Raw genomic sequence first — 25,887 nt, 5'->3', positions numbered from 1 at the left:
GGGTTTGTTGTTTGTCTTGTATGATGATTGATGAGAGATTCCGTAGTGCAGGCTTAACGGAAGGAGACGGGCGGTGAATGGGCTGTTGTGTATTCGTGTGGATCGTGACTGGTATCGTAATGGTACTTGCAGATTGCGCAGGATGGAAGTCCGAGACGGAGAACTTATGGAATCGCATACATAGGAAATATAGCAGCATCACGATAGTCACCGAAAAAATCTTAGGAAACGGGATGGACGAAGTCACCCACATTTTCTGTTCATTATGCCTCATATTCATGTGTACAATGGACACCCACTCTAAAGCCAAGTCTTATCATACTCAACATTATCTCATCAAACATACAGCTCGAAAATCACACAGCAGCAGCACTCTTCTGCTGCAACTTCCGCGGCGCCTTCTTCGCAGCCGGCGTCGGTGCACCATCCCCGCTCTTCTGCGCGTCTCCAACCGGCTGTCCCAACTTCCTAGGCTTCTTCCGCTGTTTCGGTGTCGGGGCTGGTGCGCTGTTTTCTTTTTCATCAAAGGAAACTTGCTTGGACTGATTCGGAGATTTGGTTGCTGTGGTTGATTGAGAGGTTTGGGGGTTTGGGGCTCCTGACTGGGGATTTGCTGGCGCTCTTGTAGTGGGAGGGCGCTGGGAGCGCGGCTTTTCGGGTTTAGGCGCTTCTTTGGGTTTCGACGGTTGCTGAGGCTGGTTTTGAGTGGTTCTTTGCTGTGCTGGCTGTTGGGGAGTGGGTTTGGGTTGCTGGCTTTGGGCTTGTTTAGTCTGTTGTTGGGGCTGCTGTGGCTGCTGTTTGTTCTGACTCGAGGCCTTCTGGGCTTGCTTCTGCGGTTGTTGCTTTGGCTGAGAAGAGCCTTGTTGCGTTTGATCTTCGCCCTTTCCTCCCCAAGGGTTCATAGCAGCCCCGACGCCTCCCAATCCAAGCGCGCCCCCTACACCCTTGGCTGACGGCATACTCGGCATCTTCGGTCGCCAACTTGTCATATCTTTTGCTGACTGTGACCAAGACTGCGGCATTTGATCCGGTGCGTCATTTTTCATCTGATCCAACTCTTCCTTTGAAGGTGCTTGCGTCTCTTTTGTTTGCATAACCATCTTCTCCAATGCCTTCTTTTGCGATGGTGTCGACTTGATATCAGGAAGGAAGTCCCCCACAACTCCTTGAACTCCTTGGCTTGCCATTTCTCCCAGATCCCAGAATGGACCTGACATGGCACCATACACGGAGCCAATACCTCCACCAAGAAGACCAGTCACCGTTGATACCACGCCACCGACGAGCGCTCCGGTCAATTTCCCGACGGTAACACCCGGCTGTACTCCCAACCCTGCACCAGCTGCAAGACCCTGGAAAGCACCAGTCTGTGTGTACTTTGCGGCTTTTCCGAAGCTTTCAGCTTCAATCTCCTTGTTGATTGCTTTCGCCAAAATCTCTTCCCTTGCCTTTGCATCGCCAGCTCCATGTGCCGCTTGTCTCAACTCCCAAGCCTTTTGACCTGCCTGCAGCGCCATGCTGGCAGATACGCCAGCATTCTGTTTAATTTCATGCTCTGGAATATTGCATTGCTCCGCCCCAGCGTTATCGTTGGCCATATTCTTATCTGAGGTGTTCGCGGCTTTCGGCTTCGCTTTTTGTTGTGCTTGTTTCGGTGGCATTTTCAACAGAGGAAAGGGTTGTTCTGATTTTGTATAAGTGCTAAGAGCGATTTTTGGTTTTGTAGACGGTTGACACTGGTATGACACTGCAAGCGCGACGTTACTACGTCATCGGAGATCATTCCGATCGTCGTAGTTGTACGTGTGTGGCTAGACAACAACCTGTTTTACACAGGACGCATGAGACGTATCCTCTACATTGTGTAAGGATACCCTCTCATAGGACCATAGTGATTTGGAAAGTGGCGGACTATGTGGCTAAAGTGATCCGTTGATGCACCGGGGTTCAGTGACGTCAGCGACCCGTGGGCAGGTATGGACTACTGCAAGCCATGAGTACACCGGCTTTACTAGCAATATCCGATAGCCCTTGACTAAGATGTGTGTATCCGCATCCAAGCATTCATTTAGTGTCGAAAAGTAGTCACCTAGACTTGGTGTTCACCCCACGCTGTCAACCCCGCTAGACTCGATTCTCAGTGGGCCTATCTGCACGGGCAAAGAAAGCGCATGACTGTTATCAACCCTGAAACATGGCAATCTGAAATTTGAGGTGGCTCTTATTATATCGGCATTCCCATCTAATACGCACAAGGCTATCCATTCAGCTTCCGCTTGGTCTTGCTTATAACTTTTTCATCGCATCGTTGATGGCATCAACACTCTTCTTGCCACCTCGTAAGTCCTTGTTGGTCACCTGGATTAATACTCTGCGGTAACTCGTTAAACTTGGTGTTCCGTCATCGGTGACCTCGAGTATGAGGTGCAGAAGCTGGCCCTGCGCAACTGGCTCCTTGGTCATCACATCCACAGCACTCTTTCCTGGTGGCGGAAGTGTGATGCGGACCTTCCTTCCCTCGTCGTCCAACTTCCTGATTGCGAGTTCCATGACTTCTTCATGGACAAGCCATGTTGTAGCCGTGGGCTCGCGGTAGTGCCACCACTTGAACGTCAGCTTTCCGCCATCGGGATCGTAGGTACCGGAAGCGTCGAGTGTCACTGTTGTGCCGGCTTCAGCAGTGACTTGAGCTGGCGCCAGACCTTGGAAGCCGCTAATGTTGATGACAGGGTGATGGTTCGCTTTGGCGAACTCAGGCTCCATAGTCCACTTGATGCGCGCCGCGAAGTCATTCTGGAAGGCATCGCGCCAGCGCCAAATGGTCGCATGATTGGATACATAAGTCTTGTCGCCAACCCGGACTCGGTCTACGGCATCGGAGTAATGACTGCTATTCAGACCTTCAGTACTGATATCCGTGCGCACATATCTTCCTCCCCACGATCCATAGTTGGGACAGTCGGGTACACCAAGGCCATTCTGAACAAGGTAGAGGAAAGAAGGTGTATCGCCCTCAGGAATGTACAGGTAGTCGGGATAGGCGCTTCCCAGTGGGCCAATCTGGATGTTTTCTTTGATCCAACTCTTTTCCATCTTGGTAAAATCGGGACCGCCTTGATCGAAGCCGTAGTACTTGTCGCCCGAGATTCCGGACCAGGCCGCCAAGCCATAATGATTCCAGCCATGGACCGATGCGATGTACAGGATATCGGGAAAACTGTTGCGGATCCACGCGCCCGTATCGTCTTGGTCGGAGATGGCATAAACCCGTAGTCGTGAAAGCAAGCGCTTGGAGTCCTCTGGGTCGAAATCATCGTCTATTTTCAAGAGCGCTTGGGCGAGAGTGTTCGTCCCGCCCCAACAGAGGACCCACAACGGCTGCGTGGAAGGTTTGATGATGCAGTCGTAGAGAAGTTGTCCACCTTCAGATAATGGTATGTCAGTACCTACAGCCGACATGCCGTAAGTCTAGGTTCCATCAGCAGTGCCCACACGTGATGAACGCCATGCGCAGCGGATACGAGCTTACCTCGGCGCCTTTTCTGATCAGTCCGCGCAGATGCTCTGCAGCCGGGTACTGCCACTCAGGGTGCGCATGTTTATTGAGATTATCAACAGCACCGGCATAGGCGTCAATCATCTTCTCCATGTCCTGAGGACATACTTTGTCTCTCATCCATGTGCTTGTGCACGCCACTAAGCCTTCGGTCTCAAACTCATTCGCGTACAGAAGATAGCGACATAAGGATTCAGCATCGTCGGGCTCATTGGAGATGTCTGACAAGATGAAAACGCGGGGTTTCTGCGCATATGTTTGGAGTTTCTCGGTTGCCATGCTGTCAATGCGGTATGAGGGCGAAATCGGGCGGTGTGTGTTCAAAAGCAGGGGAAACGTCAAGCTTTCAATTGTTGTTGTAGCCGATGTTGTGACAATATGTCTCACAAAGTGGGGCGTTGAGTAGCCAATACGGCGCCTTTGGGCACTTTATTCCGTCTGAAGCTACGCCAATTCCGCTTGCCTTTGGTGCTTTTTGTACCATAGTAAGTTAGCGACGCGGTTTAGCGTGCCCGAGAAGTGTTTCAAGTATTAGAGTTCATGGTGCTCCGCCAGCTTCCGCCTTTGGGTATCCTTCTTTCCTTCCTTCACTCTGGTATTCGCCATTCGACTGATGGTTAGGATAGCCGTTGCCACTCAGCTGTTCGGCTGTTTAGCTAGGTGGCTCAGCCGACTGTGCCACGACTAAACCACATTCGACCGTAGCTCAGCCATGCTTGGCATGACGCTCAGAATTCAGATCTCATCCGCTCAATATCGATGAGACACCACCTATAGGCGGAACATGGTAATTCGCACGTCAGGCCACCAGTATCCTACGCCATGATTGTATACAGGAGTGCCGTTAAGCCGACTGCCAAGCAAGTATGATCACATAGTTCCGAGTGTAGGGTGGGCACAAGGTAGGCTGTGCCTGCCTAAGTACTGCCTTATATCTTGCAGTCCATGACCCCGCTCAAACCCCCATATACCTGTATTGCTTTACAACAGCATAGTAGCAAAGTACTCACCGCATAGTCATCATGTCGTCTATCCAAGCCAAGATTCAACAGGCAGCACACCAGAACGAACAACTGCTCCGCGGCCTCGAAGAAACCGACTCGGCGCCCTCGCAGCTTAAACAGCAGAATGCCTACATGGCCGACCTAGAATCGCAAATCGCCAACATCAACGAGCGCGTCAAGGATTTGAAAAAGAAGACGGCCAGCGAACTCAAAGACCACCAGAAGTACCGCGACTCGCACTTCCGACGTTTTGCACACAAGGCGAGCGGGAAGAAGGAGAGATTTGCGGAAAAGGCGGCAAAAGAAGAAAAGGAATACTTCGACGCGATCCAAGCACAGAAGAGCGCCGAGGACGAGCTGGCCTACGCCAAACAATTATTCGACGAAGCAGAGGCGCGCAAAAAGGAAATGGCGGCCGAAGCCCAACGTCACAGTAGCCTCCAAGCCGAGCTCGACGCCCTCTACAACTCCATCTTTGCTGGTCGTACGCCCGAATTCCCCGACGAGGATCGCAAAGAAGACGCCTGTACCGCTGCGCACTCGCACGTCCAAACCATGACGCAGCGTCTCGAGCGCGAACGACATATTCTATTCCTGCTCGGCCAAACAGCAGTTAAGCTCTCTGCGGCCCGTGACTCTCTCGAAAATGCATACGGTATGAGCCAATACGACATGTTTGGTGCGGGCGGAATGGCGAGCATGCAGAAGCGCAACTTTTTGGAGCGCGCCGAGAGTTCTATCCAGCAAGTACGCATGCTGCAAACTCAGATCAAACAAGTTGCGCCCGAAATCCCCGGACTGGGGCAGATGAATATCGCAATGGGTAGCATCTGGAGCGACGTCGTCTTTGATAATATCTTCACAGATATGCAGATGCACGACGAGATCAAGAGGTCTATTGGCCAGGTCGACGGCGCTGGCAACAGGTTGGGTGATATCATCAGGCAGAGGGAACAGCAAGAGAAGACTCTCCAGAGGGAGGTGGCCGAGGCACAGAGCAAGCTGCAAAGTGCCAGGCAGGTGTTACAGTGGGCGCGTGAGTCCGCTTTCAGAAGCATCTTGGGCGCCTCAGGCATGGCAGGTACGGGATTAGGTGGTGAAGCTCCCCCACCCGAGTATGCACCGCCAGCCGGCCCACCGCCAGGCTACTCGGGCTAGCATGGTGTATCGAATGTACGGAGTGAGTTCATAGTACTAGGACTGCATAATCATATGAGCAAAAGTCCTCCAAATCATCACTATATCCGCAACACATTTCGGCTCCATGCTGGAGTGCTTGACCGAAGTCGTGATTGACTATTTCAATTACATGCATTGTAGTGGAGGATTTTCCCACGGGAACGTGTGCTCGATGCAGTATTAGAGATTAGGTTTTTGTTGTGTGTGTATGTAGTTGTCAGAGTGATGTTCGATAGGATCCGTCGCGATCCCTATGGTTTCCCCTGTCTGAGCGCCATTCGGGTGTGTTCATCCCTGTTTGCTCCACCACAGCATTGTCCTTGAGTATTGTCTAGATGAAAGCCTGGGCCAAATGATTTTCAAACCTGCCATCTTTGAAAGGGGGCTCCGCAGCCCCAAAATCCGTATCTTGAAGCGCCTTGCGCGCCGCCGGAGTCAGGTTCCCCCAGGCAATCAGCGGCTGCCAAGTACCCACCTCTTCGGTAGAAATAAGCTGGTGGTTCAGTGGATAGTAGGAGTAATAGCCGATCGTGGGGTGTCCATTCTGAAGCGCCGGCTGCGGGTGCTTGGAATAACCTCCATGGGCGGAAATGGCAACACCGCGCACAGTGGCAGTTTCCGTGTAAGAGGATAGCCAGACGACAATACCTTCCCAGTCGTGACGGTGGCCAAGACTTGTAGCAGGCGAGTCTTTGGGCATGTACCAGCTGTACATGATGGCCCAGGCTCCATTGTATTCACCGGCGCGGGCGTAGACTTGGCCAGGGCTTGAAGAACAGCCGTCGTTGCTGCCGCCAGTTGGACTTAGTCCACCGCTGTTTTTCATATGTTAGTCCTTTTCTTTGTGCTGTAAATGGTACGCGGGGTTGACGCTTACCCAGTGTTACCTGCGGCATCGACGGCGGGAAAGGGCACACAGCCGTTGAAAACCTTCAGGTAGGGCTTGTGCCTGAGCATGAGCTTTCCACTAAGGGTACCGGGCACGGCTTCCGGGAAGCCAACCACAGCATCGTGATTGACGAGGGTGCGGGTGTTCAGAGCGAGTGGCGAGGCCAGGACGATGCTCGCAGCTGCGAGGAGCTGGATGGAAAGGGTCCGTAAGTTGAACATGTTTACTGATCTCATTGTCCAAGGAAGGTGGTTGAATGGAATGAAATGGTCTTGTGCAGGATTTACCCTTCTCTCTTATATCCGCCTTATCGGCAGTCCTTCTTCCACATGGTCTCCAAGCTCTTGCTAATTATACCCGTATCCTCACCGTTTCTGTCTCCAGAGATTCTATCACGTTTTGCTAAAATATGACGCCCAGGCGATGCTTTCTCCCATACGGGTAGTCTGCGATTACGACTGAACGAACTCACACAAACAAGCAGTACGAAGAGCAACCCATTCGTCGCAGCGCTTATGCCCTAATGCACCAATGACAATTCGCCGTTTTTGCGTACTACGTGATTAACTATGTAGCACGACTACGGCGTTACCGTGGCGATTCGGTTATGGCAGCTTTTGCGGTCCATTTTCCTCTTGGAGAGAAGGCATGAGGGCGATCGTCAGATTTAACAGGGTAGCGTGATTTGGTGGTCTAGGTATTATGGATGAGAAAATGGATAGTAGCCCGAAGCTAGTCTACGTGTACTGCTATAGACATGCGGTGGATTGAATTGACCGGAGCCTCGCGGAAGCAGGGTGAGAAAAGGGCAGAATCGCTGGATAAACGTGATTGGAGGGACGTCGGGAAATTCGAAATACGTACCTAAAAAAAGTCACAAAGGTTGACCAAGAGCAAAGATGGGTACATTTCAGGCATGGCGAACGTGGGGTAGCATTGGCATGGTACAGGCTTACAACATTCAAACGATGCAGCACGACTCTAACTCATGGAGCGAACGCGCACACTACACCTTGGCATGGTACAGCCTCGTGATGGTGTTGCAAATGCCACTGGATTTGCTTCATCCGTACATCCTCCACACGGTGCTCCGCTGACCTGCGGGCGGTATCTCCGCACCCGGCAGTATCTCACGAAGCAAGTCATTGATGTCGAGACCCTTCTCCAGACAGTGGTTCCACTGCCTCGGGTATCCCAGACTCACCTCTTCGAAGCGGGTATTGTCTATCCAATCTGTCCTCCTAATATGCAGGTGACCGGTAACAACAACCTTTGCGTTGAACTTGTTATGCCAATCTGCCGTCTTCTTTGTGCCGCACCATAGCGAGAAGCGTGGGATGTTTGTCAAAGTCACGAGATCCTCTCGTAGCGGCCAATGCGCGATTATGATCAGCGGCATGTCTGGATGCGCTGCGACTGCTTCTGCGAGCTTCTTCTCCGTCTTCTCCACAAGCGCATGGCACCATTCGATACGCGACGGGTAAGGGTCGGGGTGCAGCAGATGCTCGTCGGTCGCTTCTATATCCTTTTCCCTCGCCCACGCAAGCGCATCTTCAAGCTTCACGTCATCGGGCCGGAAGCTGTAGTCATACAGCGTGAAGATGGGCGCAATCAGACATGGGCCTCCTTCACCTTCCCAAACGGTAAAGTCGTCTTCAGGCGTGAGGATGCCGAATTCCCGCGCTATCGCAACGCACTCCATGTATTTGGCCTCGCCTCTTGCGCCATGCTCTTTCTCCGACGGCAGAGTATATAGCTCATGGTTGCCCGGCACCCAAAACACGTCTCTGAAGCACTCTTTGACCTTTGTAAAGGCAATGCGACAATGTTCGGCGCTCTCGCCTACATCTCCGCAGAGAATCAGATCGTCGTGCGGATGCGGAAGGAGCTTCTCGAGGGCATCGCGGTTGCCCTTGAAGGAGAGGTGGATGTCACTGATGGCCCAGAGGCGGCTTGGTGGCGGGGTTTCGGCCGATGGAGGGGTGCTCGGCCGTGTATGCGTCTTGTGTGCCTCCGCGTCCACCAGTTCTGCAATGAGAGGGTCCATTGTGGCGTTTTTATGTGGCCGGGGGAAAAGCTGCAGCTTGGGCGGAGTCTTTGCAATTGAACTCCTTGTTTTTATAGGAGACATGTACGTCGCATTTGGATTACTGCGTCATGAAGTGCTGCTTTTTCAGGCTGTGCACTGCTGCTTATAGTACCGCACAGACCAGTAACGTGTCCGTGCGCGTGATGCGCGGATTCGCGTGATGCGCGGGGAACACCATATCCACTACTTCAAAAATGAAGCTATTAAGCCACGTATATAAGCTGTTATTATACGAATTTATAGAGGGGGAGTAATTAGATGCTTGCGATCAACTTGTACTATCTATATTTTGATGGGAGGTTGACGTTGCGGCCACGTGATGTGAGCTTTGATGGAGGAGCTGGAGGCTCTTCTTGAACTTGAGCACCAGCGCGAGCAGCCTCAACGCGTTTTTGACGCTTGTTGTTCGATGAGGTAGCTGCTGAAGCTCTCCTCTTTCCCTTTTGGGGTAGTTGTATAGCTTTAGCAGCGTCTCTCTCCTCCTTCTGGCGCGCGCGTTCAGCTGCTTTCTCAGCTCGCTCAAGCTCCCTCATCTCCTTGAGTCTCTGCCTCTCCACACGCCTCTCCTCGAGCTCATCTTGACGCTGCAGTCGAGCCTCCTCGCGCTGCTTCTTGGACCGTGCTTTTTGGAGTTTCTCCTCCGTCTCATCTCGCTCCCGTACTGCTTCTCTAGCTCGAGCCTCACGCAGCTTGCGAGGAGACCAGAAGACAGAGCCACCGTGATACTCCTGGCGCTGTTGAAGGTCAAGAGCTTTGCCCTTCTTCCTGTGCTTCTTTTTATGTTGAAGAGCCTCCTTTAAGCCCTCGTTCTCATGCTTTAAAAGCTCATACTGCACAGAGAGATGGTGAACGCTTGAGCGCAGCTTTCTTGCCTCATACTGATGGCTATCATTAACAGCAGCTCGTACTAGCCGATCGAGCTTTCTCCAGTCATGATCAGAGAGCCCTGACGATGAGCTTCTCTCAGCTTCTGGCGTGCTAGCAAATCTACGAAGGATAACGTTGGCATCCATCGGCCAGATCCCAGTGGCTTCGAAGGCCTTCAATATGAGGCTCTCTGTGAAGGAGGATATCCAGGCGCTCCAGAAGAGCGGAAGAAGTCCCCTTTCTTGATTGGAATAAGGCCTTGAGCCTTATGGAGATGGTTAGTGAGCTCGTTAGAGTAGGCTTGAGAGAGTGGCTTGAACAGCACTACATCTAGCGGCTGGAGCGTATGGGTCGAATGGGGAGGAAGGATCATGAGGAGGATCCTATGGCGATCGCAGTACTTAATAAACTCCATCGTGAGGTGAGATCCATGGCCATCAAGGATGAGCAATCTCCATCTACCTGATCGTTGCTTTGTAGAGCGATCAAACACCTGCTCCAGCCAAGCTAGGCCTACGTTATCATTTGACCAGCCTGTTGGAGATGATGAGACAAAGACCTCATGTTCTCCTGCCTTGATATCTTCTACCCAACTCGATCGTATAGCTCCATTTTTAGCTGCGTAGATAAGGGCTGGAGGCAGCGAGCTCCCATCAGCGCAGCAGCAGGCCAGGACTGTCAGAAACTCGCGTGATCCATCCTGGAGAGATGCTCGAACCTCCTTCTTCTCCCATTGACGCCTGCTGAATATCCTCTTACTTCTGCCTATCAAGCCAATTAAGAAGCCCTTCTCATCCATATTGTATATATCTCGAGCCTCTAGGTGATATTCGGTGATCTTTCGATGCAGCAGCTCGAAGTAGAGTCTATACTTTGACTCAGAATCAGCCAGGTGGCGCGTACGATCCATGGCGCTGGTCCACTTTGAGATGAGATGGATCTCGTGTCGGTTGATGAAGCGAGTAACCCAGCTCTCGCTGAGCTGCTGATGGGCTACTTCTGATGAGAAATTCCTGATCATCTCTCGTGTAGGAGGAATGCCTCGCTTTGTGAGCTTTTCGATATATCTCACAAGCTCTAGCTCTTGTTGTGGGTTGAGTTTCTGCTGGTTGAAGTTCTTGTCTCTTTCTGAGCTTGTCTGGCCCTGGTGCCTTCGGGTCAACGTAGATCTCACAACACCATGCTTAGCAGCAATTTTAGTATACGAGAACTGTTCTCCTGGCTCTAGATTTTCAATATCTTCAATCGCAGCTTGAATTGGGTCCATATTGGTGGAGTTAACGTGTGTTGAAGGTGAAGGGGTTTGACGTGTTTTGGTGTTCCCCGCGCATCACGCGAATCCGCGCATCACGCGCACGGACACGTTAGGCGTCAACCCCCGATATCAGCCCAGTCTCTTCTGGTCTTCATGGGCGGTGCTCCGTATCTTCTATTTGTCCGAGTTACAAATACCGAGTAGACTTGTTCCAATGTCGATCATTCATCAGCTTCTCCGTCTACAGGCCAAGGTACATGGGTACACACCATCGGGCTTACACATTGCAGGAGACCTTGGGAGCGTGCTCCATCCAGTATGAACAATTGTATTTCTCTGATACTTGGACACATTTGTTTTCTGACTGGATTTATCATCACCTCATCCCCTATGACGTCTGGGCGTTCTGTGGTTGCCTTCCCTGGTTGCTCCACCACTTCTGTAGCAATGCGCAATAGATCTTCAAGGCTGCCAACCAGCACGGAAAGAATTTTGCCCTTCACCCAAAATGAGACATGGTTTAGCAGTCGCAGCCAAGTCGTATTGTATTGGCACCTTGGCTCAGCGGTATGCATACTCTTTGTACTCCGATACGTTAACACCATATACAATTTAGTTCTATCTACGATCTGGGGTCCTCACCGCTTACTCCTCAATCATGACATCAAAGCATGTCGTCCAACTCGGTTGATCCCCCTGAATGGACCACACCCAGACCATCATATGGCGACCAGGCTCCATGCCCTTGGGCCTAGCATCATCACGTCAGCACATGATCTCTCCCGCAACCACTTAAAGAGCAGGTAGGCTTACAACCAGACCGTCTGCCAATTACCCTTGTCCTTCATCGCCGGCGCCTTGGTAACATTCTTGTCCGGCGGCCACACATAACTCTCTTCCGCAAACCCGTTCTCCTGCAGCAAGTTCTTCTTGGTCAACTATGCATTAAATTAGCCCTTAATATTCCTCTGGTATGTTTGCCATGACCAAGCAGAGATACATACCTCTCTCACTCTCACAATCTCCCTCTCTACACCCCCCTTCCAATACACACGCACCATTCCCGGTCCGCTCTTCTGCACGCCCCCAAAATCACCCCTTGAATGCCCATTTCCGCCGAACATCAGCTTTATACTGCCACCAGCGCGTGCCGTGGCCATCGGCGCGGGGTTATAGTGGTCTGAATGCCCGGTTTCATTGAATTTCAGGAGCTGTATTGGGGCGCGCTGGTCGGGGTGGCAGGCGTGTGTGGAGTTGTGGATGCTGGGCGACCAGGCGTAGGCGCTGGATTCGTTGATCCAGTTTCCTGGGTTGGCTTTGTAGCGAGAGAAGCCGCTGCAGAGGTGGGCCCATTCGGGGAAGCTGGGTGGGTTAGTGGCACCGGTGAGATGGAGGAGGAGGGGGGAGGATGGGCATGGAGATGGGAAGGAGGATGCTTACATGGGGTCTAAGATCATCTTACCGTTGGATTCTGTGGCGTTGCCCTCCATCCATTTGATAAGGTCGGTGTTGTTGAATGAGGTACAGTGGAGCCACGAGTGGGCAGAGGTGATTGTGAGGAGGGATGCGAGAACAATGGTAATAGTGGGCTTCATTGTGGAGAGCTTTGTGCTGAAAAGATGTGTATAAGATCTTTATCGGGAACTTGTGGAGTTTCAAAGTCCTCTTGTATGCTTTAGCTGTGTGCTGCGTGATCTACATTTGCCAGATTGTGAAGCTGGAAACAGCAACACTTGATGAGCATGATGTGATAAATATAAATTCATCAATTGTGCGCTGAATGGGAAGTTGAGCCTCTAGAACTGAATCTAGATCGCTGATATAGACTTGATGGGACCGGTCACGTCAATAACATTTCAATTGAAAGACTAGCAAACACTGAATACCACACTACTGTAAGCGTCCCCTACTTCCGCACTTCACATTTACCCCCACAGACCGAGCCTTGAGATTCTCGATAAAATGCCGTCAAGTTGCCACGATCGTGTCCTTTGCACTGAGGACTAGAGACGATGCCAGAAGGAAATCCCGATCGGCGTCGTGTCTGACACCTCGTTTCCCGACGTATGGCTTGCGTCTTGTCCATGCAGCGACCTCGTCGAACCCCCAAAGATACCGATTGCAATACCCCTTACAACAGGCCCCATAACATAGCTCCAAATAACTCCAAGGATGACAACGATCCAATCCCGATAGAATGTCACGATCCACCTGAAATTCAATATATTACGGATGAATCGTAGAAAAAGCAAATGTCCCAGCTTAATATTAACTTCAAAGTACAAAGCAGACGACAGGAATGCAAAAAATCCAAAAACCATGCGTGGAACAGTGTCGGAGATGGCTTCGATGAAGGTACGTCGGGGCCAAGCTGGGTTGCCGTGGTTTGGGTCTGCAACATCGACAGGGTATCCCTCTGAGTCCTCTGAGTCCTCTGAATACTCTGAGTCCTCTGAGTCCTCTGAGTCCTCTGAATACTCTGAGTCCTCTGAGTCCTCTGAATACTCCGAGTCTTCTTCGTATTCTGACGAAGAGCCCCTGAGAAGGTAATCTGGCGATTTGCCCCGGTAGAGTGCTTCTGATCCATATGCTTTTGTGTATCTTCGCGAAGTGGATTCCACGGAATTGATGTAGAAGTATAGCGAAGAGATTGCGAGTAAGAATAGGAGGAGAGTAGCAAGACCGATGGGAGTCTGGGCGAGGAAGCACACGACTATGGCGAGTACAGAAAATCGAAACTAATTTGCAATTAGCTAAATGACTTTAAGAAGCTCGATTGTGCACTCCGCATACCGAATGAGTCATGACGAGATGGATGAAAGAGCCATATTCGACTAGCGGATAGGATTCAATCTCGGGCGCTGAACGTTCGAGAGCGTTATCGTAAAGCGGCCTTTGTCGTCGAGAAGCCCGGTCCTTTCCACCTAGCACAACATGCTGCTCGCGATCGTACGATTCATCCAGGAACGAGATGGGTGATTCGCGAACGTAATACTTTTGCCGTTGTGAGCGACGCATCGGAGTGCGCTGGTAATATTCCAATGTTGACGACATGCTTTGGTAGTCTTCGACGTGAATTACGCGACAAGAACAAGAGAAACAACGATTTACAGCCAGAGGGTGGAGTGAGTTTATGGTTGCAATGTTTGGAGCGATGCGACAAGCGAACAAAGGGATGCAAACCGCAAACCCGCATCCGGAACATCAGACAAGACACATGCGGATGTTTGTTCGCAAAACAAAGAATTTAACATGCAGGGCTGCAGAGCCCATTGATTGCTGTGAGAGTGTCTTGCCATTAACGCTGTCGGCCTCCGTCCTGATTACATGCTTTCCCGCGCTTCGACCTCCCACAGTAAGAATTGCACATTGTGCGCATGTTCTTGATCATCGTGATAGTGACCGTTTATGGCATGATCCAACAGCAGCCTTACGAAGTGGTCGTCTTGCCGTCTTATGAACGGGCAAAACTCGCTGTATTCTCTTCCCAGTATAAATTTGACGAAGCACTCGTTCATGACAAAGTTGGGCGGTTGGGAGATATTCTGAATTTCCTTCATCGAGGGACTGATGACCGAGGAGAGGAATTTGGTCAGGGCTGTAGTGGTGGTGGACTGGTCAAGAGATGCCAAGTAGGCGAAGATAGTCGTGACACCTCGGGCGCCGAATGACGATCTAACCAGGTCCTCCCACGCTTGGCCTGTTCGGAAGTCGGCGAGAACGATGAGGGTCCTGTCTTGGAGGCGCTCAGTGTCGATATGATAGGCGTTTCTCTTGCTGGTCGACGGACCGTTCCGTAGCTTCGTATTGCTTCCCACATGGTGGAAATCGATTTTCAGTGCTGGCGACGCGTTATTCGCTATAAGATGCCGATTGAGATACGCTACGAAGTGGTCGCGGAGGCTGTGTGTAGCCGTTGGGACCTTTTCGGATAGAACGGCAACGGCGAAATCGTCTCTCGAGTTGCAGATGGTCGGAATAAAAACCTTAGCGAGCTCCCTGCCAAAGCGATGCGCTAGTCGATCGTCGCCGAACACATAGCGCTGGTAGTCGGCTGGAGAAAAGGGAAATTTCACCGCATCGCCACCGGTGATGTTGTGGAGGGAGACGACATTTTGAATCATTGAGCCTTGGGAAGTGCTCCGATCCTAACAAGACGAGAGAAGAGGGTCAAAAAGAAGCAGCGCGAGGCATTTGTGGTCCGCCTACTGTAGCAGCGGCGGCGGGCGACTGTCTAGATGTCGACTTGCCAAGAACGGGGCTGTGTATACGTCGCCCTTCTCCAAACTGGACATGGTTGGGGAAAATGCCTCAATCCACGTCACGCGTCGAAGAGTCCGCGGTATTTGGGAGTATGGTAGGCCGAAGCACAAGCTCTCTCCGACACGTGCATACCGATACTTGTTAACGACCTCGGGAACCATGCGAGAGCGGAAAGCCGCGTGTCGCATCTTGCTTGTAACAGGTTTTCCGCCAGACTCGCATTCGCTGTGAGCACCCCTAGCGCCATGCGTAGTTCGGAGCACATTGCAGGACTAGAGGACGGATGGACAAGGCCGTGACCTGTGTGGTATTTCACGTCGCAAATGCCGTGCCCGCCTGCATTTCAACTAGTAAGTAAGCATGAAAAGCTTGTTAGAGCAATGCCAAGGCTTGGCAAATGCTTCATCGGGATGCGACTTTTTGGGCTACTACTACTACTACTGGACCTATTCCAGTCCGAACGGATGTTAAATACCGGGACATTGCTCAGGCAACTTACTTAATTCCCAGTAGATCCATACCAGTATATGCAGACCTATTGACGAATCGGATTGGATCTATTTTGCGAAACGTGCCATCATATGTCCCCGTAGACCAGGCCAAGAAGTAAGAAGATTGTAAATCACTTTCGACTAGTGTACGTCACTTGAGTGGGTATCATCGCGAGGGTAGCATGTAGGAAAGAATAAGTCTGGGAATTCAAAGGCCCAGAACCAAAGGAGTAACAGGAAGCTTGTTGATGTTGAACCCAAACATGCGGATGCGTACCACTTGATCTATTCTGTGGACGCAAACTTAGCGACACAGATTGAGGGCGTTCTAAGTATAGTGATTAGCTTCCATGGTCCGCATGTCTACCGGGGAATTCAGAGTGTCCTTTGGAGGAGTCACATTCACGACGTATCATATTGAATACAGAGATATCGAAAATCAGCTGTACTTACCCAGTCCATGGATTTATCGCGATCCTTGTGATCTTTCTTGTCTCCTGTCACATCTTGGACTTTAGTAATATGAGCAATATAGAGCGGAATTCGGTTAGCGTCTTCTTTCTGTTCGTTGTTACAATATCTGCTCTCGGGTCTTCAAAGTCCCCCACAGCTAGATTGTATCGTTGATTCCAATGTGATCTCGACATGTGTATGGAGTCCCGCGCTAGAATTCATCATATGTGTACTGTGTGGGGCGTGTCGTGATGAAGAGAGGGGACCCGATGTCAGCGAGAAAGCCTTTCTAGAAGTGGGAAGCGGTCTAGATGATGTAACAGCTAAGAAAAAGGACAGCCAAAGATGCGGTGTGGTGCATCTAGAAGTTTCCTCGAAAAGAAACATAGCCTCTGTGCGATTGAGGCAGCTTAATGTGCGGTTGGAAGATGCAATAACAGTTTGTTGAAGACAACAACGTACAGACTCACGATGCTACCCCTCAGAGTATTAACATGAGCAGTCGTAGATGACGTGGGGTTCGAGAAACCGGGTGGCATGGCCCGTGCGCGTTGCTATGGTGCAGGGAAACAGCGTCGCATGGTGGACTAGCGCTATTTACGTGTGGTAATATCTGCGCTCGCACCACCTCATCATACATGGACATCTGCAGCGCATCTTCCCTGGACCATCAAAACTGAACCTGCTACTTAAGCGTCTACCCCTCTTCAATCCAATTAATCCCCTTCAATACCGTCAAGTTGGCGCGCCTCAAAGAATCGCCGGTCCCAATGGATCCGCCCGCACCTCTATCGCCCAACAAAATGCCTTTCTCGCCTGGCATGCCCATCTTTCCCGCTAGCCCTGACCGCGGCGTAGGCACAGCATTAAAGTACGGAGGCTCTCAAAACGGCTCACCAGTCATGTCGCCATCGACTCCGACCCTCCGGCCCAATTCCCCATTGCGACACACGCACCGCCGAACCGACTCGGACGTGTCCGTTACAGCACTTACGGGCATGTTCGAGAACCTCGAGGTTAAGGACCCCCGCGAAGCATGCAAACGCTTCAAAGAGCTGCTTGACAAGGAGAGGATACGAAATGGTGAGAAGCTCAACAAGATTGCCAAGGAACACGCGAAGAAGGAAAAGGAGCACGAAATGGCGCTAAGCCGGCGTGATATGCGTATCGACGAGCTCAAGAGCGAACTTGAGCACGCAAGCGGTTCACTGGACATGGCCATCACCAAGGAGCGATACGAGAAGGAGCGCAAGGCAAACAAGGCTGCCATTAACCAATGGGAGACAGTTTTCAAGCAGAACGAGGAGAGATGGAAGAACATGCAACATAAGATGGTAAGTCCGGCATGTCATACACTTTGCGGCCCCCTGTTAACACACCTCAGATTGAGGCAGAGAACCAGAGCAAGATCTACGAAGGCAAATACCGAAGTTACAAGAAGCAATGGGTAGAGGCGAACAACGACAAGTTGCGACACTCGTCGATGATCCCGCAGCTACAGACTAAGATCCAAGGCTTGCAGCGTAATCTGCAGCGAGCCGAGTCGGATGTCAAGTTCAAGACTGAGGAGGCCGCCAAGTACAAGAATGAGGTTTACAGCTTGCAGGTCGAGCTTGAGAGTGTCAGCAAACGTCTTGACGAGGAGGTGCAGGCATTGCAGGAGAAGTTAAGCCTAGCTGAGGGAGAACGTGACGCTCTGAAGACGAGTTTGAAAGAGGAGGAAGTCCTGCGTATCGCTGCCGAAGGACAAATACCACTGCCAGCAGCCGACAACGAAGAAGTTGACGAGTTCGCATCACCAGTCCGTTCACCACGCAAGCAACACAACCCCTCCCGCAACGATGACGACAAAGAAAATGTTTCGCCCAAGAAGGGTGCTGTTGAGCTGCGCTTCATACAGCAGGAGCTGGCAGCAGAGAAGCGTGCCCGTGAGCGCGCCGAGGAGCAGATTGACTTCATGAAGATGGAGTGCCAGTTCCAGTGCTGTTCCTGCCGCCTGGCCGAGAACAGCGGCAAGAACTATGTCCACGACGATACCCTCGAGGTTGAGATGCAGCGCATCAAAACTTCGCTTCCTGTCTTCACACCCCCCGCTAGCGACCAAGGAGATGAGGCGATGGAGGACGTTGTGAAGCAGGAGCCCACTGAGGATCAACGCCCGATTACACCGCCAGCAGAGCAGAATGCCAATGAGCCAGACACGGTTGTCGCCTTCTCCCCATCGACCGGTACCTTCCGCTCCGTCCCCTCTCCTAAGAAGATGCATCAGTCGGCAGAACGCATCACGCCCGTAGAGCAATCAACGGCAGTAGAAACAAGTAAAGCATCCTCGTTTGCCTCCAACACACGAATTTCGACAGTTAGAGCCGAGGAAATCGCCCTTCCGGAGTCCCGCCCGGTATCTCGAGTGGAGTCCGTACGTGGCCGCCAAAGTAAATCCGTCGACATCAGCATCCACGAAGATGCATTAGATGACAGCGAGGACGAGGATATGTCACCGCCACCACCAAGCCGAGAGCCCATAGGTCCTGCCACACCGTATTTCACGCGTACCGTCACGACCACAACTACCATCCCTCTTCACTTCTCCCCTGCAACTCCAGCATTCAAGTCCGGTCGGGGGCCTATGACTCCTTCGACCGTTGCACATGCGGCAGCTGATGCAAAGACACCTATCTTGGGCGAGCTGTCCCTGAACAACGTTGGCTTTGACCGAGAGGCTGCCCTTGCAGCGATCCGTGAGCGACGCGGAAGGACTAGGAGCATGGCCGACGGCCACGGAACGCCGATGAAGCAGATGATTGCAGGCGCGGGCAGCCGAAGAGACATCAGCGCACCTGTGTCAAGAATCGGTAATGGTCGTCGGGCGTGAGTGCCTCGGTGACCGTTGTGCTGAAGAGAGCATACCGAGAGTTGTGAAATGAGTTTGTTTCTAACAGTAGCTTCATCCTCTGCTTACCCGCATTGCATGGAGTTGGCGGCGACGGATTTACATCCAAAACTGGCGTTTATTTGTCTTCTTTGCTGGGGTGTTCTGGGGCAGTGACTGCGCAATATACCACAGTTTTGATTTTGTCTTTTCCACTTACGATACCGTAATTCATTGTTAGTGTTGTTGAATTTGTTCCACATCTTCAACGACCGTTATGCAGATACTGCGACTGAATAGCTTTTCATATGTGCAGGATACTGTTCTCATACATTGTATTTAATTCGAGGTTCATACCATTCCCTTGAGGATCGTGAGCACTTCTCACCCAGATATTTCGAACACACTGGGACGTCATGAATATTAAAGTCTGTTGATGTCTCCACACCCCCAAGCGAACAAAACATTTGAGTGAATCTAATACGCCTAAGACGCTCGAACGAAACCAAACTGGCAGAGACAGGCTTCATTGATTGGATATTTTCAAAGGTGCCATTGCGGTGGGGCGTCGCTGGAAAGAGCCCTGGACGGGATTGCCAAGCCCCACTAGCGCACTATTGGCGCACAAGCGAAGGAATATTGAGTTCGACACACTCGCGGAAACTGCGACCGACAGCAGCGACAACGACTCCGACGCCCAACCCTCTTTCTCCTTCCAACACCGACAACCGCCATCATGTCTGACAACGGAGAAATCGAGGTCGAGAACCCCACCGGCATTGCCATCCTCCCCAAGGAGGTCACCGACGAGCAAGGCAGCGTCAAGCTGTTCAACAAGGCAGGCTCATGGCGAATTCAAAGTCTCTACACAAATCTAATTCTTCGCAGTGGTCCTACGAGGAGGTCGAAGTCCGCGACATCTCATTGACGTACGTTTCCCCTACGATATCGCGCCGCACACCTTGATACAGGAATACTGGTGGTGGCATTGGATACTTTTGTATTGCGCTGCGAGACCTTCGGCTAACTGAAGCCGCAGCGACTACATTCAGATCCGCTCCCCCGTCTACATTTCACACTCGGCCGGCCGATATGCCGTCAAGCGATTCAGGAAGGCCCAGTGCCCCATCATTGAGCGTCTTACCAACTCGCTCATGATGAACGGCCGCAACAACGGAAAGAAGCTCATGGCTGTCCGTATCGTTGCTCACGCTTTCGAGATTGTACGTCGAATGACTCCTTAGAAATTTTCAGACGAGAGAAATGCTGGAAGAAATTTGGCGCTGACTGATAATCGCAGATCCACATCATGACCGACCAGAACCCCATCCAGGTCGCCGTCGATGCCATTGTCAACTGCGGTCCCCGTGAAGACTCCACCCGTATCGGTTCCGCCGGTACCGTCCGTCGCCAGGCCGTCGATGTTTCACCCCTCCGCCGCGTCAACCAGGGTATCTCCCTCCTTACCATCGGTGCGCGTGAGGCCTCTTTCCGCAACGTCAAGAGCATTGCCGAGTGCCTCGCTGAAGAGCTTATCAACGCTGCCAAGGGAAGCAGCAACTCGTACGCCATCAAAAAGAAGGATGAGCTCGAGCGTGTCGCCAAGTCCAACCGATAAAGGTGTGCATTCTGGGTATGTGTGTGCATGGTGTCTCTGGAAGGAGTTTTTTCCAATGGCTGCTCTGGTCGGATTTTGATCGGACGGGATGGGGATTCTTATGCATGGCACGGCTTCTCTAGGCGAATAAGACCCCTTTCATGGTTGCATGACAAAAATGAACAATACGATACCACGTTCAAAAGACCAAATCATTGCTTGGTGATGCTAGGGCGGGATGAGGAATCTTTGCAGTCGCGGCCGTGGAAGATGGTGTATGTAAGCTATTCGCTGGGTAGCACAACAACGCCAATGTAAATCACTTTGATAGATAGATGCATCTATGGGTATCTTTTTTTTTCCTCATGTCATCTTGATGTTGTCGGCGCCGTGCGTACTGAGACCCAAGTTTTGTATAAATCGTTTCATACATTTGCCCTTGCAAGTAGAGCCTTCTCCAACATGCCTCCAAAGTCTTCAAATCCAACTTTTCCGCCATTGTCCTGACCGAACCGCTCAGCCTCCGCATAGGCTCTTGCCATGACCTCTTGGTCGATTCTAACCAGCCAATCCCTTCCAGTGAACATGACGTGGCTACTCTCTTGCTGCAGTTGTTGGAGCAGACCAGAAGCACGAATAAGGCGCTCAACCCACGTCCGATCTTTGCCCTCTGTGTATGCAGCCTCGACCAAATCCACACACCCCTTTTCTGCCATCCCATCTCTAACATACGCCACCACCCTCTCCCTCCTCGCAGCCTCCTCTTCAGCCTCCCTCTCCCTTTCCTTTTTAAGTGCCTCCCTCTCTTCTCTCTCCTTCTGCCGGATAATCTCCTCGGCCACAGCGCGCCTTTCCCGCTCTACAGCGAGCGCCGCCTCTCTCTCCTCGCGCCCCTCCTCGTCCTGTAACCGCCTGACTTGGGCTTGTTCGCGTATCCATTCGTTATATTGGCGTTCTTCGTTCCTACGCCGGATAGCCTTGGCTTTCTTTGTGCCGACGACGCGGTTGTTTCGCGAGGGGTTTGGAGGGGGGTTGGCGGGGCCCGGGGCAAAAGCGTCGGCGAGGTCGCCGTGTTGGTGGTGGTCTTCGTGAGGAGGAGGTGTGGGTGCGCGGGGTGGGCGGCCGGGATGAGGGTCGCCTTCGCCGTCGTCTTGGAGTACGAGCCGCTCGTCGAAGGGGAGGTCTTCAGCGGGATTTCGGGGCTCAGGGCCCTGTGCTTGATGGGGGGCATGTGTAGCGTTGATTTCTTCTTCTTCTCCGTTATGTGCCTGATCTATGTGCTGCTCTGCTGCTTGTTGCTGCTGTTGTGCCGCGTACCATGCGGTTATCTGCGGGGCATAATATAAAGTTCCGCACAGGACGGCTGCGTGGAGAACATCTTGAGACAGAGGCGTGCCTGCGCGTGTGAATGGCAGGAGCAGATTCAGGATCCTAAATGGGAGGGATAGTATGGCGCCCATTATGGTGGTTTGTGTGGTTGCGGATGTGTTGCAGTATTCGTGTTCTTCCAGGGCTGGTAAGAAAGTTTGATTGCGATCCGAGTCCCGGCGTGGGGATGGTTATGCTGACACGACGATTACCGCTGGCGGTCCGTGTAAGAGGTGACAGACTGAAAGGCCATCGAGGTAGAGGATATCTGGTTGTGGAACGTGGGACAGTGGTTGCGTGAAAGTGCAATTGGATCGCCGTCTCGATGATGCAAGAGCGGCCATGGTAGGGCTGAGGCTAAGAATCACGCTAGCGCCGCTTTGGGTCTAGTCAGCATGTTCCCTCGAAATGCGCGTAGGTTCTACAATTTCAAATGGGAATTCGATATTGGATTCTACACTCCTGTCGATTGTTATCATATCAGTCCTGTCTTTCTCACTGTCTGTACCTCGTCTTTGCAGCGGTACTTATAGTCCCATCCGGGCGACCCACTGGACTTCAGGGTTTGCGATGAAACACACAGTATTGTTGTGACGTGCGTTACAGCATATCAGAAAACCAGATGGTGGATGCACCTCGCGTGGAAAGCGGCTAGATGTTGGATTGGCTTATGGCCGGTACAATCAGGGTCGAAGGCCTTGTTCTCCCACGCTCCAGCTGTAGCAACGAATTGGAGGTGGCTGTATACTACCTAGGTATCTCTCTTGAGTGAGCTCGTGTATCTAGGTAGTGAAGATTGATCTGACGAGACTTCACAATCTGGGGGTCGCCAATTGCATATCTTTCCCTGACACCTGGGTGATTTAAAATGCTTCATAGTTTGGCCAAGCACCTAGGCGGCGTGTCTGGCAAATACAGTAGCCCCTATAAATTCAGTATGCTAAGTATTTTATGTCACCGGGGTGCTAGTGAAGCCATCCAATCCGTTTATCCGCAAAAATAAGAAGCGATGTCCAATGCGGCTGTAGCTATCGGCGGTCTTACGGCCGTAAGGCCTTACGGCCGTAGGCGGGCGACAGATGTGCCGCAGCAAACTGTGTTGTGGAGAGCTTTACCATCTCATAAGGCTAGCTTATGGACTTCGATCAATATATATAGTTATGCCCAGTTACGAAAAGTTGAATGGTTTTTAGGATATACCCAGAATACGTCTTGAGCCCGACTCATCTCATCTTCATCTTAAGGTTTGCCTGACTCGCGCCATCGCCACTTCTTTCGCCGCCGTTACTACCCAAACCCCATCTCAACGCGTCACAGCTTTACATTTTTCGGTATAGAGAAGCCAATCATCGCCTTATAAGATCGCTGACCGCAACTCAACATGGTCGTCGCGACTACGGATGTATGGCCAAACACGGCGGGCTTCGATACAGACTATCAAGAACATGAACCTGTCGAACTCACCGTAAAGGGTGAGATACCGCGATACGCTGCAGGAGTCCTATATCGAACAGGGCCGCTCGGATATAAAGCGAAAACAGATGATGGAAAGATCTGGTCTGCAAAGCATTGGTTTGACGGCTTTTCTTGTGTTCACCGCTTCCAAATCGACTTTCCTGCCGCGAATGGTCCACCAAAGGTCACATACCGTTCTCGACGCACAGTAGATGAGTATATTGAGACGGTGAGAAAGACAGGGAAGCTTGACAGTGTGACCTTCGCAGCGAAGCGGGATCCTTGCAACAGCTTCTTCAGCAAAGTCATGGCCTTCTTCCAGTCTGCGCCCAACGAGAGAAACATCGGAGTTACACTATCTATCAACATGCCCGGCGGACATAAGATCGGTGGTACTGAGAAGTCTGGGATCAATGGGCATACGAATGGCCTTCAGACTCTGCACGTGAAAACAGATTCTGCCAACATTAAGCAGATCGATCCAGAGACGCTAGAACCGACCGGGTTTGCGTCTCAGGCTTCTCTCCACCCAGAATTGAAAGGGCCCTTCTCCGCTGCGCACGCCAAGTCTGACCCAAAGAACGGAGACATGTATAATTTCAATCTCGACTTTGGCTACAAAAGCACTTACCGCCTATTCCGGGTATCCGCATCCACAGGCGAGACAGACATCCTTGCGACTTTCAACGGAATGCCGGCATACATCCACTCGCTCTTCCTGACAGAGAACTATGTCATCCTCTGCGTCTGGAGCAGTCACATCTCATGGAGCGGCCTCTCGCTCATGTGGCACAAGAATATCATCGACTCCATCTCTCCCTTCGACCCCAACTCAAAATCTACCTGGTACGTCGTCGACCGGGTACATGGAAAGGGATTGGTAGCAACATACGAAAGCATCCCTTTCTTCTGCTTCCACAGTATCAACGCCTGGGAACAGCCATCCCCTTCCGACCCCAGCAAAACCGATATCATCACCGAGCTCAGCATGTTCGAGAACTTGGACGTTGTCAAGCGCTTCTACTACGACAGCATCATCTCTTCCATTGACACCCCTGAATTCACCGGCGAAAATCGTATGTCTTCTCTCCCTATGCAAGCGCAGTTCCGCCTCCCTAGCGTCGACGCCGGCGTCCCGACCGCCACACCCATGCCCGCTGAACTCCTCTTTCAAGCCGAGAAGTTTGACTCCATGGAACTTCCTACCTGCAATCCCGCGTACATTACGCGTCAGCACCGCTACACATACGGATGTGCCGATCGTCTCAAGTCGACGTTCTTCGACGGCCTCGTCAAGTTTGACAATCAGACTAAAAAATCTATCTTCTGGGAGGAAGAGGGACATACACCCGGTGAAGCCATCTTCGTTGCGGATCCGGAGGGTACTGAGGAAGATGATGGCGTGTTGCTGAGCGTGGTGTTGGATGGACACAAGGAGAAGAGCTATCTGCTGGTGTTGAAGGCGAAGGATTTGACGGAGGTGGGGAGGGCGTACATGCAGGGTCCGATGAGCTTTGGGTTTCATGGCACGTTTATGGAGAGGGAGAAGGGGTATAGGGGCGATGTATGAGGAAGAAGTGAAGGGTGGCATTGTAGCCACAGTAAAAGTTACATCTTCGGAGTAGGTACCCAAGAATTTGGGGTTTGTTACATATTCTTTTGCAAGTTCCAGATCTTATAGTGCTATCGCGGAGGCAGACGTTTACATAGAAAACCCAGACTGGTCAATGTAATACCCACCATTCATTTGAAACCAAAGCCGCGTCGAATCAAGCCGCCTGCATACCAGAATCCCGCAACGAAAACCCTAGCTCTCCTAAATAACGTCCATCGGAACACGATACAACCTCAGCCCCTTCCCAAAAACATCCGGACTCTCTGGAATGATCCTCTCAAACCCCCCTTCTGGCACTTCCAACGAATCTTTCCCCTCAAACCCCCCCAGCACGTTCTCACTCTTATAGCAAAGCAAATAGCACCGGCCCCATAAGCAGCGGTAGCTATTCCCCGGTAATTCGCTCGGCCGTTCCTTAATATGCTCGCACTGGAACTGTGGGGATATTATCCTCGCCAGCACTCCAGGTATTTCGATGGCGGGTGGCAAAACATCTGGATCCCAGTCCATTCTTTTGCCGGTGGGGTCGCCTGGGCGCCGGGCGGAGGCGGGGGTGACCTTGAGGGTGTGTTGTGAGCCGAGAAATGGGTTGTAAAGGCTGAGATCTTCTGGTGTAATGCGGAGACTGGAATCACTGTCGCTGTAGGTGAGATTTGAGAGTTCTTCGTCTTCGAGTTGATAGTCTTTCTGAAGAAACTGTTAGCTTGGCTCTGGCTTTTTCTGAGTCAGGATAAGTAGAGATAACGTACGCCCATTGGAAGAGAGTGGAAGCGGAGGAAAGTTGGTTTTTGGTGGGAAGAGCTGCTTTAGTAACTTGATAGAGATTTCGCAGCGCTCGTTCAACTGGAGAGTTCGTCCTATAGATGAGATTGACTGGTCGCCTTGCTGTGATACTATGGTGTTGGGAATGTCTCTAGGCAATTTTTCTCTTTTGAAG

The 25,887-nt window shown here is 51.6% G+C and overlaps 15 protein-coding genes across 15 annotated transcripts; 4 read left to right on the top strand and 11 right to left on the bottom strand.

Moving 5' to 3' along the window:
• Positions 1-356: 356 nt before the first annotated feature.
• On the bottom strand, positions 357-1,661 carry PtrM4_080180 (Med15 multi-domain protein; the record flags this gene model as incomplete). The annotated part of the gene is made up of 2 exons (XM_066106421.1): positions 357-721; positions 809-1,661. The coding sequence occupies 2 exons, from the start codon at positions 1,659-1,661 to the stop codon at positions 357-359; spliced, it is 1,218 nt and encodes a 405-aa protein (XP_065963359.1).
• A 625-nt stretch (positions 1,662-2,286) lies between these two features.
• PtrM4_080170 (DUF1593 domain containing protein) lies at positions 2,287-3,835 on the bottom strand (the record flags this gene model as incomplete). The annotated part of the gene is made up of 2 exons (XM_001940889.2): positions 2,287-3,468; positions 3,530-3,835. 2 exons carry the CDS (start codon positions 3,833-3,835, stop codon positions 2,287-2,289), a joined length of 1,488 nt encoding a protein of 495 aa, XP_001940924.1.
• A 743-nt stretch (positions 3,836-4,578) lies between these two features.
• On the top strand, positions 4,579-5,718 carry PtrM4_080160 (Cep57-CLD multi-domain protein; the record flags this gene model as incomplete). The annotated part of the gene is made up of 1 exon (XM_001940888.1): positions 4,579-5,718. One exon carries the CDS (start codon positions 4,579-4,581, stop codon positions 5,716-5,718), a length of 1,140 nt encoding a protein of 379 aa, XP_001940923.1.
• A 352-nt stretch (positions 5,719-6,070) lies between these two features.
• PtrM4_080150 (necrosis-and ethylene-inducing protein 1 precursor) lies at positions 6,071-6,849 on the bottom strand (the record flags this gene model as incomplete). The annotated part of the gene is made up of 2 exons (XM_001940887.1): positions 6,071-6,554; positions 6,617-6,849. The coding sequence occupies 2 exons, from the start codon at positions 6,847-6,849 to the stop codon at positions 6,071-6,073; spliced, it is 717 nt and encodes a 238-aa protein (XP_001940922.1).
• An 842-nt stretch (positions 6,850-7,691) lies between these two features.
• On the bottom strand, positions 7,692-8,675 carry PtrM4_080140 (Metallophos domain containing protein; the record flags this gene model as incomplete). The annotated part of the gene is made up of 1 exon (XM_001940886.2): positions 7,692-8,675. One exon carries the CDS (start codon positions 8,673-8,675, stop codon positions 7,692-7,694), a length of 984 nt encoding a protein of 327 aa, XP_001940921.1.
• A 320-nt stretch (positions 8,676-8,995) lies between these two features.
• PtrM4_080130 (TolA, Membrane protein involved in colicin uptake) lies at positions 8,996-9,730 on the bottom strand (the record flags this gene model as incomplete). Its single annotated transcript, XM_066106420.1, has 1 exon — positions 8,996-9,730. The coding sequence occupies one exon, from the start codon at positions 9,728-9,730 to the stop codon at positions 8,996-8,998; it is 735 nt and encodes a 244-aa protein (XP_065963358.1).
• A 29-nt stretch (positions 9,731-9,759) lies between these two features.
• Positions 9,760-10,851, bottom strand: PtrM4_080120 (uncharacterized protein; the record flags this gene model as incomplete). The annotated part of the gene is made up of 1 exon (XM_066106419.1): positions 9,760-10,851. The coding sequence occupies one exon, from the start codon at positions 10,849-10,851 to the stop codon at positions 9,760-9,762; it is 1,092 nt and encodes a 363-aa protein (XP_065963357.1).
• A 633-nt stretch (positions 10,852-11,484) lies between these two features.
• On the bottom strand, positions 11,485-11,999 carry PtrM4_080110 (uncharacterized protein; the record flags this gene model as incomplete). The annotated part of the gene is made up of 3 exons (XM_001940885.2): positions 11,485-11,590; positions 11,653-11,777; positions 11,844-11,999. The coding sequence occupies 3 exons, from the start codon at positions 11,997-11,999 to the stop codon at positions 11,485-11,487; spliced, it is 387 nt and encodes a 128-aa protein (XP_001940920.2).
• A 276-nt stretch (positions 12,000-12,275) lies between these two features.
• Positions 12,276-12,434, bottom strand: PtrM4_080100 (uncharacterized protein; the record flags this gene model as incomplete). The annotated part of the gene is made up of 1 exon (XM_066106418.1): positions 12,276-12,434. One exon carries the CDS (start codon positions 12,432-12,434, stop codon positions 12,276-12,278), a length of 159 nt encoding a protein of 52 aa, XP_065963356.1.
• Positions 12,435-14,162: 1,728 nt separating this feature from the next.
• On the bottom strand, positions 14,163-14,963 carry PtrM4_080090 (uncharacterized protein; the record flags this gene model as incomplete). Its single annotated transcript, XM_001940884.2, has 1 exon — positions 14,163-14,963. The coding sequence occupies one exon, from the start codon at positions 14,961-14,963 to the stop codon at positions 14,163-14,165; it is 801 nt and encodes a 266-aa protein (XP_001940919.1).
• A 1,886-nt stretch (positions 14,964-16,849) lies between these two features.
• Positions 16,850-18,918, top strand: PtrM4_080080 (MAD multi-domain protein; the record flags this gene model as incomplete). Its single annotated transcript, XM_001940883.1, has 2 exons — positions 16,850-17,380; positions 17,431-18,918. The coding sequence occupies 2 exons, from the start codon at positions 16,850-16,852 to the stop codon at positions 18,916-18,918; spliced, it is 2,019 nt and encodes a 672-aa protein (XP_001940918.1).
• Positions 18,919-19,651: 733 nt separating this feature from the next.
• Positions 19,652-20,533, top strand: PtrM4_080070 (RpsG, Ribosomal protein S7; the record flags this gene model as incomplete). The annotated part of the gene is made up of 4 exons (XM_066106417.1): positions 19,652-19,735; positions 19,804-19,844; positions 19,955-20,138; positions 20,216-20,533. The coding sequence occupies 4 exons, from the start codon at positions 19,652-19,654 to the stop codon at positions 20,531-20,533; spliced, it is 627 nt and encodes a 208-aa protein (XP_065963355.1).
• A 404-nt stretch (positions 20,534-20,937) lies between these two features.
• On the bottom strand, positions 20,938-21,890 carry PtrM4_080060 (Adeno-PV multi-domain protein; the record flags this gene model as incomplete). The annotated part of the gene is made up of 3 exons (XM_066106416.1): positions 20,938-21,195; positions 21,376-21,785; positions 21,869-21,890. The coding sequence occupies 3 exons, from the start codon at positions 21,888-21,890 to the stop codon at positions 20,938-20,940; spliced, it is 690 nt and encodes a 229-aa protein (XP_065963354.1).
• A 1,371-nt stretch (positions 21,891-23,261) lies between these two features.
• On the top strand, positions 23,262-24,905 carry PtrM4_080050 (Lignostilbene-alpha,beta-dioxygenase; the record flags this gene model as incomplete). The annotated part of the gene is made up of 1 exon (XM_001940880.1): positions 23,262-24,905. The coding sequence occupies one exon, from the start codon at positions 23,262-23,264 to the stop codon at positions 24,903-24,905; it is 1,644 nt and encodes a 547-aa protein (XP_001940915.1).
• A 246-nt stretch (positions 24,906-25,151) lies between these two features.
• On the bottom strand, positions 25,152-25,705 carry PtrM4_080040 (uncharacterized protein; the record flags this gene model as incomplete). Its single annotated transcript, XM_066106415.1, has 2 exons — positions 25,152-25,637; positions 25,700-25,705. 2 exons carry the CDS (start codon positions 25,703-25,705, stop codon positions 25,152-25,154), a joined length of 492 nt encoding a protein of 163 aa, XP_065963353.1.
• Positions 25,706-25,887: the final 182 nt, after the last annotated feature.

The sequence above is a fragment of the Pyrenophora tritici-repentis genome, chromosome 3, assembly GCF_003171515.1.
Source record: "Pyrenophora tritici-repentis strain M4 chromosome 3, whole genome shotgun sequence".
Lineage (NCBI taxonomy): Eukaryota > Fungi > Ascomycota > Dothideomycetes > Pleosporales > Pleosporaceae > Pyrenophora > Pyrenophora tritici-repentis.
Note: the sequence above shows the minus strand (reverse complement) of the source record. Positions and strands in the feature narration are given on the sequence as shown.